General features: G+C 40.4%; 1 protein-coding gene across 2 annotated transcripts in view; it reads left to right on the forward strand.

The window, feature by feature from the left end:
- LOC141096338 (coagulation factor XIII B chain-like) overlaps positions 1-8,925 on the forward strand; it is a 169,930-nt gene extending 161,005 nt beyond the window's left edge. For both annotated transcript variants that reach the window (XM_073582874.1, XM_073582875.1), the window contains 2 exons: positions 3,403-3,594; positions 8,224-8,925. In XM_073582874.1, the coding sequence (XP_073438975.1) occupies positions 3,403-3,594; positions 8,224-8,225 (194 nt within the window). In that variant the 3' untranslated portion in view covers positions 8,226-8,925. The remainder of the gene's footprint in view (positions 1-3,402; positions 3,595-8,223) is intronic.
- Positions 8,926-15,999: the final 7,074 nt, after the last annotated feature.

Consider the following 15,999-nt stretch of genomic DNA (forward strand, 5'->3'; position numbering starts at 1 on the left):
TATATATATATATATGTGTGTGACATATATATACTAGCTGAAGTGTCCGGCGCTGGCCGGGCATAGTAACTAACTGTGGTTAGTTATAGAAAATTATAATTATCCTCCATCCCATAGTCCCGTGCCCATATACCCATCATACATATCCACGATGCCATAGGCCCGTGGCCATATACCCATCATACATATCCTCCATCCCATAGTCGAGTGCCCATATACCCATCACACATCCTCCATCCCATAGTCCTATGCCCATATACCCATCATAGTCCCTGCCCATATCGCCATCCCATAGTCAAGTGCCCATATACCCATCACACATCCTTCATCTCATAGTCCCATGCCCATATACCCATCATACATATCCTTCATCCCATAGTCCCATGCCCATATACCCATCATACATATCCGCCATCTCATAGTCCCGTGCCCATATACCCGTCATACATATCCTCCATCCTACAGTCCAGTGCCCATATACCCATCACACATCCTCCATCCCATAGTCCCGTGCCCATATACATATCCGCCATCCCATAGTCCCGTGCCCATATGCCCATCAAACATATGCTACATCCCATAGTCCAGTGCCCATATACCCATCACACATTCTCCATCCCATAGTCCCCTGCCCATATACATATCCGCCATCCCATAGTCCCGTGCCCATATACCCGTCATACAAATCCTCCATCCCATAGTCCAGTGCCCATATACTCATCACACATCCTCCATTCCATAGTCAACCATTATGACATCATAATGAGTGGCGGCAGGGCTTGCAACCTTTGATGACATCAGCGTCGCCATGGCAACCATTGTGACATCATAATGAGGGGCGGGGCTTGACACGCACACACTTTTTCCCCAGTATGTAGATAGGGGCAAAATTGTTTGGTGAATGGGAACGCGCGGGGTTAAAATTTCGCCTCACAACATAGCTTAGGATGCTCTCGGGGTCCAGACGTGTGACTGTGCCAAATTTTGTCGCTGTAGCTGCGACGGTGCGGATGCCTATCCCGGACATACACACATACATACACACACACACATACATACACACATACATACACACACACATACATACACACTTTGAGCTTTATATATTAGATATATACAGTCATATGTAAAAGTTTGGGCACCCCTATTAATGTTAACCTTTTTTCTTTATAACAATTTTGGTTTTTGCAACAGGTATTTCAGTTTCATATATCTAATAACTGATGGACTCCGTTATATTTCTGGATTCAAATGAGGTTTATTGTACTAACAGAAAATGTGCAATCTGCATTTAAACAAAATTTCACCGGTGCAAAAGTATGGGCACCCTTATCATTTTCTTGATTTGAACACTCCTAACTACTTTTTACTGACTTCCTGAAGCACTAAATTGGTTTTGTAACCTCATTGAGCTTTGATCTTCATAGCCAGGTGTATCAAATCATGAGAAAAGGTATTTAAGGTGGCCACTTGCAAGTAGTTCTCCTATTTGATTCTCCTATGAAGAGTGGCATCATGGGCTCCTCAAAACAACTCTCAAATGATCTGAAAACAAAGATTATTCAACATAGCTTTTCAGGGGAAGGATACAAAAAGTTGTCTCAGAGATTTAACCTGTCAGTTTCCACTGTGAGGAACATAGTAAGGAAATGGAAGAACACAGGTACAGTTCTTGTTAAGCCCAGAAGTGGCAGGCCAAGAAAAATATCAGAAAGGCAGAGAAGAAGAATGGTGAGAACAGTCAAGGACAATCCACAGACCACCTCCAAAGACCTGCAGCATCATCTTGCTGCAGATGGTGTCACTGTGCATCGGTCAACAATACAGCACACTTTGCACAAGGAGAAGCTGTATGGGAGAGTGATGCAAAAGAAGCCATTTCTGCAAGCACGCCACAAACAGAGTCGCCTGAGGTATGCAAAAGCACATTTGGACAAGCCAGTTACATTTTGGAAGAAGGTCCTGTGGACTGATGAAACAAAGATTGAGTTGTTTGGTCATACAAAAAGGCGTTATGCATGCGCTGTATTGTTGACCGATGCACAGTGACACCATCTGCAGCAAGATGATGCTGCAGGTCTTTGGAGGTGGTCTGTGGATTGTCCTTGACTGTTCTCACCATTCTTCTTCTCTGCCTTTCTGATATTTTTCTTGGCCTGCTACTTCTGGGCTTAACAAGAACTGTACCTGTGTTCTTCCATTTCCTTACTATGTTCCTCACAGTGGAAACTGACAGGTTAAATCTCTGAGACAACTTTTTGTATCCTTCCCCTGAAAAGCTATGTTGAATAATCTTTGTTTTCAGATCATTTGAGAGTTGTTTTGAGGAGCCCATGATGCCACTCTTCATAGGAGAATCAAATAGGAGAACTACTTGCAAGTGGCCACTTTAAATACCTTTTCTCATGATTTGATACACCTGCCTATGAAGTTCAAAGCTCAATGAGGTTACAAAACCAATTTAGTGCTTCAGGAAGTCAGTAAAAAGTAGTTAGGAGTGTTCAAATCAAGAAAATGATAAGGGTGCCCATACTTTTGCACCGGTCAAATTTTGTTTAAATGCAGATTGCACATTTTCTGTTAGTACAATAAACCTCATTTGAATCCAGAAATATAACTGAGTCCATCAGTTATTAGATATATAAAACTGAAATAGCTGTTGCAAAAACCAAAATTGTTATAAAGAAAAAAGGTTAACATTAATAGGGGTGCCCAAACTTTTACATATGACTGTACACCTATACTAGGTGTATATATCTTGTCTATTCTATTCGAACCTATTCTACGCTTTACTGTACGTGGCATTTGCCCTCTTTTACTATATCTATCTATATACTGAACACACACATATATATATATTTTTTTTTTCAAGATTATTTGTTTTAAAACGATGTGTACAGTTTTTTTTACAATGCTATTTTACCATGAGATTTAACATAGAGAGAACTGCTGTACGTAAAAACTCGTAAAAATTGCATTGCATACGGATTGCATACGCATGTCATACGGATGTTCCGTGGAAAAATCGCACGGAATTCACATGACACTCGCATGCACTCGCATAGCACTTGTCCGTTTTTTGGGTCAAGAAATCAGACCGTTATTTTTCTCGCAAATAGGTGTGAACCCTTAGGCCGGTGTCCCACTTGTAACAGCGATGTGAGAAACTCGCACGAGTTTCTCGTCTCAAAACCCGGCACTGCCGCTGGCACTCGGGACTGGAGTGTGCGGCTGCATGTATTTCTATGCAGCTGAACGCTCCAATTCGGAATGCTGGCGGCAGTGCCGGGTATTGAGGCGAGAGTTTCTCGCATTGCAGTTACAAGTGTGATACCGACCTTACAAGCATAATACTTAATAATCACAGAATCATAATGTATTAAATTCCCAAATGTATTGTAGAACCTTGCCGGATAAACCAAGAAAAAATAGATGAAAACTTTTTGGAATTGCATCCAAATTATGATTCAAAAGTATTTTATGAGGATGGAGAGATCATTCGTTTTGTGTGCAAAGCAGGATATACCATACTGACTGACACAGATGGACAATGCATTAAGGAGGACATTTTCTACCCAGTTTGCCATGAAATATGTAAGTGGACATCAATTCTTGAAAACGTATTAATTCAGGAAAAGTATATCAAAGCTCTTTTTTCATTAGAACTTAAAGTGGTTTGGCTTCCGGTTCTGTGCTAGATTGCATTTAGCATTCTGAACCCCCTCCAATCAATCATAATAATAAAACCACCTATGAGTGAGTTAATAATGCACATTCCTCACTAAATTTGTGATCATTGTTGGGTTTATATGCTCAGGAGGTATGCGCCTGACAATCTGACAATCTGACAATCTGCACATTCAGGAAGGATGCCGAGGCATTCTATAGGGACCTATTGTAAAGAAATGTATATCTCATCATAAATGTTTCTATGTAGTCGTGCTCAGTTTATCAATAAGCATAAGGGAAGAGTCAGATGGCCATATAACTTGGACGAGTATCACTACGAAATGCTCTGACTGGCTGTCTGTTCTCTTGGCCAGAGAGTGACAGCATGTATTTTTATGCAGCTGTCATGTTTGGGTCAGGAAAGGCAGTTGTCAGTCAGAGCATTGTGTTGCGATCCCCATCTTAGTTATATGGCCGTCTCATTTTTCACTCATGGTCCTATTTAAACAACCAATTTGCACACCAAAAAATGGTCCAAAATCAGTCTGTTTAAATGGCATTTTAGACTGTCTTAACCCTCCAAAAGAATGACGTGGAGTCCACCTATAATTAATAGCCAGCAAAGGCTATGCAGACTGCTGCGGGCTACTAATAGCCTAGGAAGGGGCCATGGATACTGGCCCCCCTTAGCTAAAAAGATCAGTTCTCAGCCACCCCAGAAAAGGTGCATCTCTAAGATGCGTCAATTCTGGCAATTAGCCTTTTTCTTCCCACTTGCCCTGTAGTGGCAAGTGGGGTAATAGTTGGGGGGGTTGATGTCACCTTTACATGTCCAGTAATTTGCACACGCACTGTACTAATTGTATATGTCACTGACATCTATAAATCTACCTATTCCATTTGTATTTACTGTATGTAATCCATCTCTTCTATCCTGTCAGCTCCTGCTGTGATTTTACAGAACCCAGCAGATGTATTACCAGCTTTTCTTCTATCTCTCTATGCAATATAAATACATATACCGTATGTGTGTGTCACTGACATCTATATATCTATGTATTCTATGTGTATATATCTATTCTATCCTAACCTGTCAGTGTAATTTTACTATACACTGCACATGAATTACCAGCTTTTCAAGGGACACCGGTGCATAAAAATCGGACAGCACTCGCATGGTCCGAGTGCGGTGCGATTTTTTTTTTTTTTCTCGCCTCCATTGACTTCTATTGTGGGATGATATCCGAATACTGATTACAATCACAGAATATTGTGATTTTTTTTCCAGTCCGATCATGATCCGATTCAAGCTGGAAAAAAAAACGCAGATTAAGAATAGAATGACATTGGTCCAAATTCAATCTGATTTTTTATCGTATTGCATTTGTCCAATTTCATCGCAAGTGGGAATGAGCCCAAAGACTGAAAGTTGCTTGCAGTTAACGGATAGACCAATTAGAATAATATGATGCTCTGCAGATGTAGCTAGTGATTTGACCTGAAACCTCCAGTACACCATTGTACATCACAATTGTTGGGTGATGCAGAAAATAGAATTTTTTAATAGTCTGAGTCAGGGTAGGGTCACATTATCGATTTCTCTACATGCGTATAAAACAGACTGATTATTCTGATCAAGGTTAGATTTCAGAAAGGCAAATTTTAAGGGATTCAGAAAGAGAATTGGAGGGATCCAATGGCTGGATATCCTTAAGGACAAAAATGTCCAGGAAGCATGGGAAATCTTGAAAAATGAAATTCTCAAGGCACAATTGTTAACAATTCCGAAAAGAGGGAAGAATAGGAAGCATTTATGGAAACCAGGATGGATGAACACAGAACTTAAGCACAGGGAGCATTTATGGAAACCAGGATGGTTGAACACAGAACTTAAGCACATGCTAAAAGGGAAGAAAGAAATGTTTATAAAATGGAAAGAGGGAGGCATGTCTAAAGAAGAATATAATGCTGTCTGCAGAACTTGCAGGGCACAAATCAGATTATCTAAAGCTGACAATGAATTGAGGCTTGCAAGAGACGTCAAAAGCAATAATAAAGGATTTTGTGGATATGTCAAAAGTAAAAGAAAAGTCAAAGATGCTATAGGATTTTTACAGGATAAAAATGATGAAATGGTAAGACAGGATGTTGAGAAGGCCAAACTTTTACATTCCTATTTTGCATCTGTTTTCTCTCAGAAAGGAAATGCAACATCAATTGTTCTTCACTATCCTATTAAGGGAATAGAAGAATCCAGGATATCTATAAACAGAAAGATAGTTAGGAAACACTTAGCTAACCTAAAAGAATTCAAGTCTCCAGGTCCAGATGAATTATACCTCAGAGTACTGAAGGAGATAGCAGAAGAAATTTTTGAACCCCTCTCCATAATCTTTGACATTTCTTGGAGAACAAGAGGTCCCAGAAGACTGTAGAAGAGCAAACATTGTTCCTATCTTCGAAAAAGGGAAGAAGGTGGACCCAGGCAACTATAGGCCTGTGAGTCTGACTCCTATACCAGGAAAGATCTTTGAACAAATTATTAAACAACATGTATGTAAGTACCTGGATAAGAATGAAGTGATTAAACAGAGTCAGCATTGGTTGTTAATTAATAAGTCATGTCAGACTAAGTTAATTTCCTTCTATGACAGAATCACTGATTGGATCACTGATTGGGTGGATCAGGGAAATGCTGTAGATATAGTATATCTTGACTTCAGCAAAGCATTTGACAAAGTATCTCACACAATCCTTATTGAAAAAATGGCTAAGTATGGAATGGACAAGGCAACTGTTTGGTGGATTCATGACTGGCTTAGTGATCGGACCCAAAGAGTGGTCGTAAATGGCTGCACATCCAGTTGGAAGACTGTCTCAAGTGGGGTATCACAGGACTCTGTCCTGGGCCCTGTATTGCTTAATATCTTTATCAATGATTTAGATGAAGGAATTGATGGTAAACTGAATAAATTAGATGATGACACAAAGCTAGGATGGATAGCTAATACTAGAGAAGAGAGAGAGGATTCAAAAAGATATAAATAAACTGGAGCAGGGGGATGAAACTGAATGGGAGGAGACACAGATTAGATATTAGAAAAAACTTTTTGACAGATAGAGTGATCAATGAGTGGAACAGGCTGCCATGAGAGGTCGTGAGTTCTCCTTCAATAGAAGTCTTCAAACAGAGGCTGGACAGACATCTGTCTGGGATGATTTAGAGAATCCTGCTATAATCATGGAAAAAAATTGCGTGGGCTCCCGTGCAATTTTCTCAGCCAGAGAGGGAAAGCCAGTGACTGAGGGCAGATATTAATAGTCTAGATTGAGACCATTGTTTTTGCCCCCCCAGCTAAAAAAAATCTGCCCCCAGCCTCCCCAGAAAAGGCGCATCTGTAAGATGCGCCAATTCCGGCACTTAGCCTCTCTATTCCCATTGCCTTTAGCAGTTGCTCATGTGTTAATAAGGGGTTAATGTCTCCTTGCTATGGAAAGGTTACATTAAGCCGGGTTAATAATGGAGAGGTGTCAATAAGACACCTCTCCATTATTAATCCTATAGTAGTAATGGGTTAAAAAAAGACACACACATTAATTGAAAATTATTTTAATGAAATAATTGCATAAAGTTTTTGACCAAATTTATTATGCTGCCAATCCAACTGAATACCTTGTTCCCCTGTATAGACGCATCTTTTCTGGGGTGGCTGGGGGCAGATTTTTTAGCCGGGGGGGGGCAATAACCATGGTCCCTCTCTAGGCTATTAATATCTGCCCTCACTCACTAGCTTTCCCTCTCTGGCAGAGAAAATACCACGGGAGCCCACACAATTTTTTTCAATGAATTTACCCGTTAATTTAACAACTACATGTTCCAAATTTTACACACATACACTAATCTAATTACTTGTCAAAGACATAAAAAAGCTAAATGAAATGAAATGGTTTACTGTATGTAAACCATGTGTCATTTCACGTCGGGTTTTGTAATGATTCTACAGAAGCCGGCAATTGATTTAGCAGCTATTCTGCTATGTAGAATTCTATGAACTATAAATATATATATGTGTCTCAATGACGTGTGTGTGTGTGTGTGTATGTGTATATATATATATATATATATATATATATATGAGTGTGTATATGTATTCTATGAGTATATATCTATTCTTTCGTCTGTGGTTTAACCTGTCATTGGGATCCATTATATGTCCATTTTGCAAGCCGTCAAGGAACTCTCGTCATACGGATGACATACGGATGTCACACGGATGCTTAGATGCGAGAAAATCGCATCCTCGCATTACAATTGGATGACATACAGATCACTGTTCATGAAACATTTGTGCGATTCTGGTCCGTGAAAAAACGGACCATATTTTTATACGTCGTGTGTGACTCCAGCCTAAGGAAACAGAAGACCGATGAAGGTAAAAAAAAATGAAGTATTGTTGCTTTAGCAGGAAATATAGGTAAAAACACCAAATCAGTCTGTCTTACTTGGACATCTAATCTTTCTTTCCTCTTTTCTGAAAATATTCTATCTTACAGAATCAACTAAACCTGGTGAAAGAAAGTTATCTTGAAGAAGCTTTCTGATCAAAATCAAATGTTCATCCATTAAATACTAAGAAGTCCTTATTGGAATAACTCCGGGAGTTTATGCCATTGTCTTTATTAATGCAGAGAAGTGAAGTATGAGTACATCTGAAGAATCCTACACTGTAATCATTTGAATGTTTGCTTGTAACTTGTTGACTTTTTACAGAACTACTCCGATGACTATTAAGGAGGAAATTAAGCGTAACATTTCTCATAATTGAAATGAAACATAGAAAAAAAAATTCTGTAATAATCAAAGTTATTACTTAACATAGGAATGTAAATTCTATTGTAGCAGTAAAAAAGGGAATTTATCCTAAGTCTGCTGTAATTTGGATTATTAAACTTGTAAACTACGGGCAAGGTGTCAGTATAAAATATCTAAATGTATGTGCATGCCACATTTTTTTTTAGGCTGATCCTGCTCCAGAATACCACCGAAAAAGCGAGAACTAAATTCTCAAAAGATTGAATATATGCATTTCCATGAAAAAAGCACTGTTTGTAATTTTAGTCTTTGAATGTGTTTTAAATGCTTCAGAATTCCAAAGATGTCAAGGAGTTAAAACAAGTGATTTTCCACTCTACAGGCATTTTCTTCCCTAAAGATGCACTATACTTTATAATAAAAATCAATGGGAAGGCTGAAAAGACGTCAGAGTATCTTTTTGAGCGCTTTGCCTTTGTTTTTGCTTCAAAAACCACTAGCAGTTTCTTCATTGTTCAATGTAGCGTAGTTTAAAAAAATGTCTGGAAAATGCCAGTAAAAGAATTCTTCAAAAATTATGGAAAAACACTAAAAAAACCACTGGTGGTAAAAAATAGAATGAAAAGAAAAAGCACTCTCTATTTGACCACTAAACAAGTTGCCAAAAAAGACGTTTCATGAAAAAAATTTTCTAACGTTTTGTACTCATGGAGTTTTTTAAGAATCATTTAAAGTGGATCAACTTAAAAAAATTAGAAAAATTGCTCCAATAACACTTGAAAGACACTTCCTATTCATTTCCACTGAAAAACGATATTGCTGTTCATATGTTAACTGTTCATTATTTTACTTGGCTTCAAGTTTCCAAAGACGCCAAGTATTTAATTCCTGCTCAACATTCAATTTACCGGTACATCCTATGTTGCAGGTACTTCTATCTTGGCTGTTATGTAATGTGCCCCCATTTTTTGGGTTTCCATGTAAATCTCTGAAATATGTGATCCAGATGAAACCCCATTGGAACCATTTCCTATCATGAGGCAGATGGAGTTACTTTGGATTCTTTCCTATGATCCAGCAGTGTCCATCTTTTTAGTCATGCATAAAAGCACTATTGACACGCTCTCCAGGGCCGTGGGGTACTCGGAACCGGGTCAGACAGTTCTTTGGGGAAGTCATGGGGCCGTGACCCGACTCTGTGGCCCTGACTGTGCCGTAAAATGGGGAATATGTATATGGGAATGTGACGCCACCTGTGGTGTTTGGCAACAGATGGCCGATGCTGCTAAAGGAGATCGCTGGTGGAGATGCAGCTGGAATGATTGTGCTCACCATAGGTGAAGCGGGGCCCCAGGGCTACCGATTCTGTTTATGTCAGGCTTCGTGGACCTTGTGGTGCAGGACTCAGGGCACAAGAGATCACTGGGGGACACAAGGACTGTAGTTTTCTTTTCCTTTACTTGATGGTTGATAGTACAGACTGGGGCACTGATAACAGATTGTGATGGAGAGCCGGGCAGCCTGGCAGCAATTTTGGATACACCTGGTCAGGTAGGTACGGAGCCCTTCCTTTTGTGGTGTCCTCCCTTTTTCCTCGCTGCCTAACAGCTCACCCTCCTGCTGCTAACTGTCTCTCTCTGACTTTAAAAACAAACCGTTGCCCGCATGGCAGGCAGCTCGAGCCTATCACAGGTGCCGCTCCTTTGTGTCGGCTCCAGGCTTTGGTACGCTGCTGTGCCACCGGGTATAAGATGGGGCCAGGAGACCTGTAGTCCCCTGCCCTCCGGATTTAGCTGCCGGGACTTCAGTACCTGTGCAACCACAGACTCCGGTATCCGGTTCATAGCTCTCAGCTCTGGGGCGAGTTTAATCACAGCTCCACTCCCTAGGTTCTGCTCGACTTCTCTCCTACAGATACCTGGAAAGGGGACCCCTCTTTGCTTCCAGGCATGACACTATCAACCACAGTTCTTTGTACTACTTAAAAGAGAAACTCCATTGAACAATGGACAGAGTGCAAAGTAACAGCCTCCCTCATTATAGAGAATGGATCATGGTATGTACCACACCCCTGTTTAGCGATCACTGTGATTGACTGTTCAATTTTGACCCCGCTGATGCTGCTGTCAGTAGTGACAGCAGCATAGAGAAGAATTGCGCAAGGATGGGGCTCCCTGCATGCTCCCACTGGAACAACACGATGCGATAGCGTTGGTCCGGTGGTCTCCATGGAGAAAACCTGCACCAAGATGGCCACGAGGTCCTTCCGGGTCCTTCAGTGAGATGGCTTGTCAGTGATCTGCTGTCATGTAGTGATGTCCCATACTGGGACAATGTAAAAAGTGAAAAAAAACATATAGTGTGTAAAAATATTTTTTTTAAAAATTTCTAAATAAAGAAAAAAAAAATAAATATTTTCCCAATAAATACATTAAATTATGTAAATAAAAAAACAATGAAAGTATACATATTTGCTATCGCCGCGTCCATAACGACCCACTTTATAAAACTGTCCCACTAGTTAACCCCTTCAGTGAATACCGTAAAAAAATATATAAAAACGAGGCAAAAAAATGCTTTATCATCATACTGTCGAACAAAAAGTGCAATAAAATGCGATCAAAAAGACGAATGTAAAAAAAATCGTACCCCTGAAAATGTCATCTTGTCCCGCAAAAATTAAGCCACCATACAGCTCCATCAGCAGAAAAGTAAAAAATGTATAGCTCTCAGAAAAAAGCGATGCAAAAATAATTATTTTTTCTATAAAATAGTTTTTATTGTGTAAAAGCGACAAAACATAAACAATTATATAAATGAGGTATCGCTGTAATCGTACTGACCCGAAAAATAAAGCTCCCTTACCAATTTTACCACACACGGAACAGTATTAAAAAAAAATAAAACAAAAAGCTATTCCTGAATTGCTGGTTTTTGATCATTCTGTCCCCGAAAATCGGAAAAGAAAGCGATCAAAAAATGTCATATGCCTAAATATGGTACCAATAAAAACGTCAGCTCGTCCCGCAAAAAACAAGCCATCACATGACTGTCAACCAAATATAAAAAAATTATCGCTCTCGTAATATGGTGATGCAAAAACTATTTTTCGCAATAAAAAGCATCTTTTAGTGTGTGACAGCAGCCAAACATAAAGAACCGGTATAAATCTGGTATCGCTGTAATCGCACTGACCAGAAGACTAAAGTCGCCTAATCACTTATACCGCACAAGGAATGGCATAAAAAATAAATAAAACCAATTCTTCACATGCTGTTGATTTTTTTCATTCTGCCTCCCAAACAATGCAGAAAGGTTTGGCACACATTTATCCTGCGTTATAAACTTCTGTGAAGCACCTGGGGGTTTAAGGTGCTCAATACACATCTAGATAAGTTCCCTAAAGGGTCTAGTTTAGAAAATGGTGTCACTTGTGGGGGGGGGGTTCCACTGTTTAGGCAGATCAGGGGCTCTCCAAACACGACATGCAACCGCTAATTATTCCAGCAAATTTTACATTCAAAAAGTGAAATGATGCTCCTTCCCTTCTGAATCCTGATGTGTGCCCAAACAATAGATTTTCCCCACATATGGGGTTTCAGCATACTTAGGAGAATTTGCACAACAAAATGTATGGTCCATTTTCTCCTGCTAACATTGCAAAAGTAAAAAAAAATTAGGTCTAAATTAAATTTTTTGTGAAAGAAAAGTAAATGTTTATTTTTTCCTTCTACATTCCAAAAATTATTGTGAATCTCTTGAAGGGTTAATAAACTTCTTGAATGTGGTTTAGAGCACCTCGAGAGGTGAAGTTTTTACAATGGTGTCAATTTTGGGTATTTTCTGTCATATAGGCCCTTCAAAGTCACTTCAAAAGTGATGTTTTCCATAAAAAAATGGTTTTGCAAATTTTGTTGTAAAAATGAGAAATCGATGGTCAACTTTTAATCCTTATAACTGCCTAACAAAAAAATTATCTTTCCAAAATTGTGCTGATGTAAAGTAGATATGTGGGAAATGTTATTTTTTAACTATTTTGTGCAATTTGCCTCTCTGATTTAAGGGCATAAAAATTAAAACTTTGAAAATTTCAAAATTTTCAAAATTGTTGCCAAATTTCTGTTTTTAAATGAATAAACTCAAGTCATATCAAAGAAATTTCACCACTGTCATAAAGTACAATATGTCTCAAGAAAACTTTCTCAGAATAAGCCGGATCCGTTGAAGCGTAATAGAGTTATTACCTCATAAAGTGACAGTGGTCAGAATTGTAAATATTAGCCTGGTCATTAATCTGCAAATTGGCTCTGTCACTAAAGGGTTATAAGTTTGTACACCCCTGCACAACCCCAGTAGAAGCGTGATGAATAGACGGCTAGGACCTATTGAGTGGCTGGCGATCGTCACATAGCACTGTGCAGACCATCCTGGTGCTGTCACGTGACACAACCTCTTGATCCAAAAGGGGCGTTGACAAGCGGACGTCACCGCAGGTCCTCCTGCCATATTCATGAACTGACGGCGGCTGCTGCTGTGATTGTGGTTGTGATTCAGCTCGGTAAGCCAAGGATAGAATGCCAGTGGAAGCTGCTCCTGCCGCATACTCTCATGAGGGGTGAAAAAATGAAAGCAACTCAAGTCATATCATAGAAATTTTACCACTATCATAAAGTACAATATGTCTCGAGAAAACATTCTCAGTATCAGCGGGACCTGTTGAAGCGTTCTAGAGTTATGATCTCATAAAGTGACAGTGGTCAGAATTGTAAAAATTGACCTGGTCAGGAAGGTGAAAACAGGCTTCGGGGTTAAAAAAAGGACATGGTGTGATTGGTGCTGTCTGAGACAACAACAATCACAGCAGTCACAATGGGTGGGGTGATCGTGACGTCACCTCACCTGATTAACCCCTTTAAGCACTGATTGGCTGAACAATAGTTCTTGACCAATCAGCGCCAAATGGGCCAAATCTAAAATAGGTATCTCCACTCTGCATGCCATCCTTACCTCAGAGTTGACATGCAGTTTGATTGTGGGACCCCCCCGTGTTAGGCTGGGTTCATATTGAGTTTGTGGGCTGCATTTAACGCATCCGTTACATAGTGGCATTAACGCTAACGGATGCGTTAACTCACCCATAGACTGCAATAGACAAGTGCATCGCTAGCGATGGGCCGTCATTCTGTGATGGATCCTTGGACGCGGTCTGCAGTGTCCGAGGGTCCGTCACTGCTAGCGCAGATGCTTCATGGTACGCTAGTGGTAGAGCATAACGTGATCGCGTTATGCAGTAGCGTTAGCGCAGTCCGTCAACGCTATGCGTTGAACGGACTGCATTAATGCAGTTTGAACCTCGCCTTACCCTGTGAGAGAGATTCATTGGTGGCCAGTTATATCAACTTGCAATCTGTACCTCCTGGTTCTGCGATCTGTGCCTCCTGCTCCTGTGCTGCTATATCCTCCTGAGTTGTGGGCTGTGTGCTGGCTGCTGTGTGACTGATCTGAGATCACAGCAGCTGCAATTCCCCAATCCCTGTCCAAGTTCTCCCCTCTCCCATCCCTACCTGATCTCCCACTCCCAATTGTATTTTTTGTGCACTTTTTTGTGCTTTTTCCGAGAGTACAGCGTCCTGAGCTGAGCATGTGTGCTCCTCCCATGGCCGCAGTGCTCTGATCAGTATCGCAGCTGATCAGAGACTGCGCCAAGGGATTTTTTATTTTTTAGCTAGCTAGGGTAGTGGACATCACAATGTAAGTGCTATCTTATTTTTTTTAAATAGTCGTTAGTACAGTGTAGTTTCATGGATAGCGAGGTAGTGTATTAGAGTGGTGGTCATCACAATGTTAGTGACGTCTGATTTTCTTTTAGAATAAAAATAGTGGTTAGTACAGAGTAGCTTTATAGGTAGGGAGATAGCATTTTTCTTTTGCAAAAAAAAAAATTTTTTTGCAATGAGTAAAGTTTTAGGTAGGGCATTAGGAAAGCATACATGGCATTGTTAGTGACGTCAGTTTTTCTTTTGCAAAAAAATAGAATAGTTAGCGTATGGTATCTTTATAGGCAGAGCATTAGTGTAGTGAATGTCACAATTTTTTAAAAAATACTAACTTTTTTTGTACATCTACTGATTTTTCTTTTAATTTTTTTCTAAGTGTTTCATCAAAATTTTTGCTGTTTACTTTTTTCTCTACTTTTATAATAAATAGTACAATTTACACCCACACACAAAATACAAATGTAAAAGCACCACTTACACACATCCTCAGTTTTTTGAAGAGTAACATAAAAATGACCCATTCGTCAAGAAGATGCTAATCATCAGAGGAGGCATAGGCAGTCCATGACTCAGACAATCTATTCAGCCAGTGAGGAAAATCCCACATTCCATTAGGCTATGTGCACACGCTGTGGATTTTGCTGCGGATCTGCAGCGGATTTGGCCCTGCGGATCCGCAGCAGAACTGCAGGTGATGTACAGTACCGTTCTAGCCTATGGAAAATTGAATCCGCTGTGCAGACGGTGCAGATTTTTCCGCGCGGTTTTGCCTGCGGTTTCAAATCCGCAGAAAGAATTGACATGTCATTCTTTCCGGCGGATTCCGCTGCGGTTTGCCATCTCCTCCATTGTGGAGATGATAAACCGCAGGGCAAAACCACAGGCTACTCCGCAGGTAAACAGCAGGTCTTTTGACCTGCGGATTTACCTGCGGATTGTGCAAAATCCGCAGCCCAATCCGCAGCGTGTGCACATAGCCTTATTCCTCTTCCTCCTCCACCTCATCTAATGAGGAGGTACACACAGCAAAGAGCCCTAGGATGCAGGCAAGCCCTACAGCAATCAATCCAATATAGACTTCACCTCCCCAAAAATTATCAGCCTGTTATTATGGATTTCATGGGCAGCTCAGGAATCCAATTTGATGTTACAGACCTCACTGATATTGATTTTTTTCAAATTTATTTTCAGCGAGGAAATAATAAACCTTATGGTGGCACAGACAAATTTATATGCCAATCAATTTTTCACCTAAACTCACACGTCATCATATGCCAAATGGACACCTGTTAAAACAGCAGAAATTATGACATTTTGGGGCATTGTGCTGCATATGGGTGTAAGAGGGTGAACTGTGATTACACTAGGAGAGCACTAGGACCCTGTGGTGTTTGCCTGCTGCACTAAGAGCAGGTGCTGCGAGTGCCCTGGAGTCTGTGTGTGCTGGGGGTGGGGCCCAGTGTCGGCTGTCTAGAGCTGTAAGTGAAGCTTCCAGAAGAGAAGAGAGACTGCCCTGAGAGACACTGTATGTGTGGAGCAGCTTGTGAGAAGCAAAGAGATTGAACGCTGTAAGAGACTGTGTACTGCAACCCTTCGTTTTGGAAGCCTGAGACCTTGCTGTTCTGAGCATTCCTGAGAGCTATTTGACTGTGGAGCTCTGTGGAGTCCCTGTTGTGATGAGCTGAGATGCAATATTGGACAGACATTTTATACAGAAACAGGCGTATTGCTTCTAGGAGA

The sequence above is a fragment of the Dendrobates tinctorius genome, unplaced genomic scaffold (genome assembly GCF_039654945.1).
Source record: "Dendrobates tinctorius isolate UK_male_01 unplaced genomic scaffold, ASM3965494v1 ptg000074l, whole genome shotgun sequence".
Taxonomy (NCBI): domain Eukaryota; kingdom Metazoa; phylum Chordata; class Amphibia; order Anura; family Dendrobatidae; genus Dendrobates; species Dendrobates tinctorius.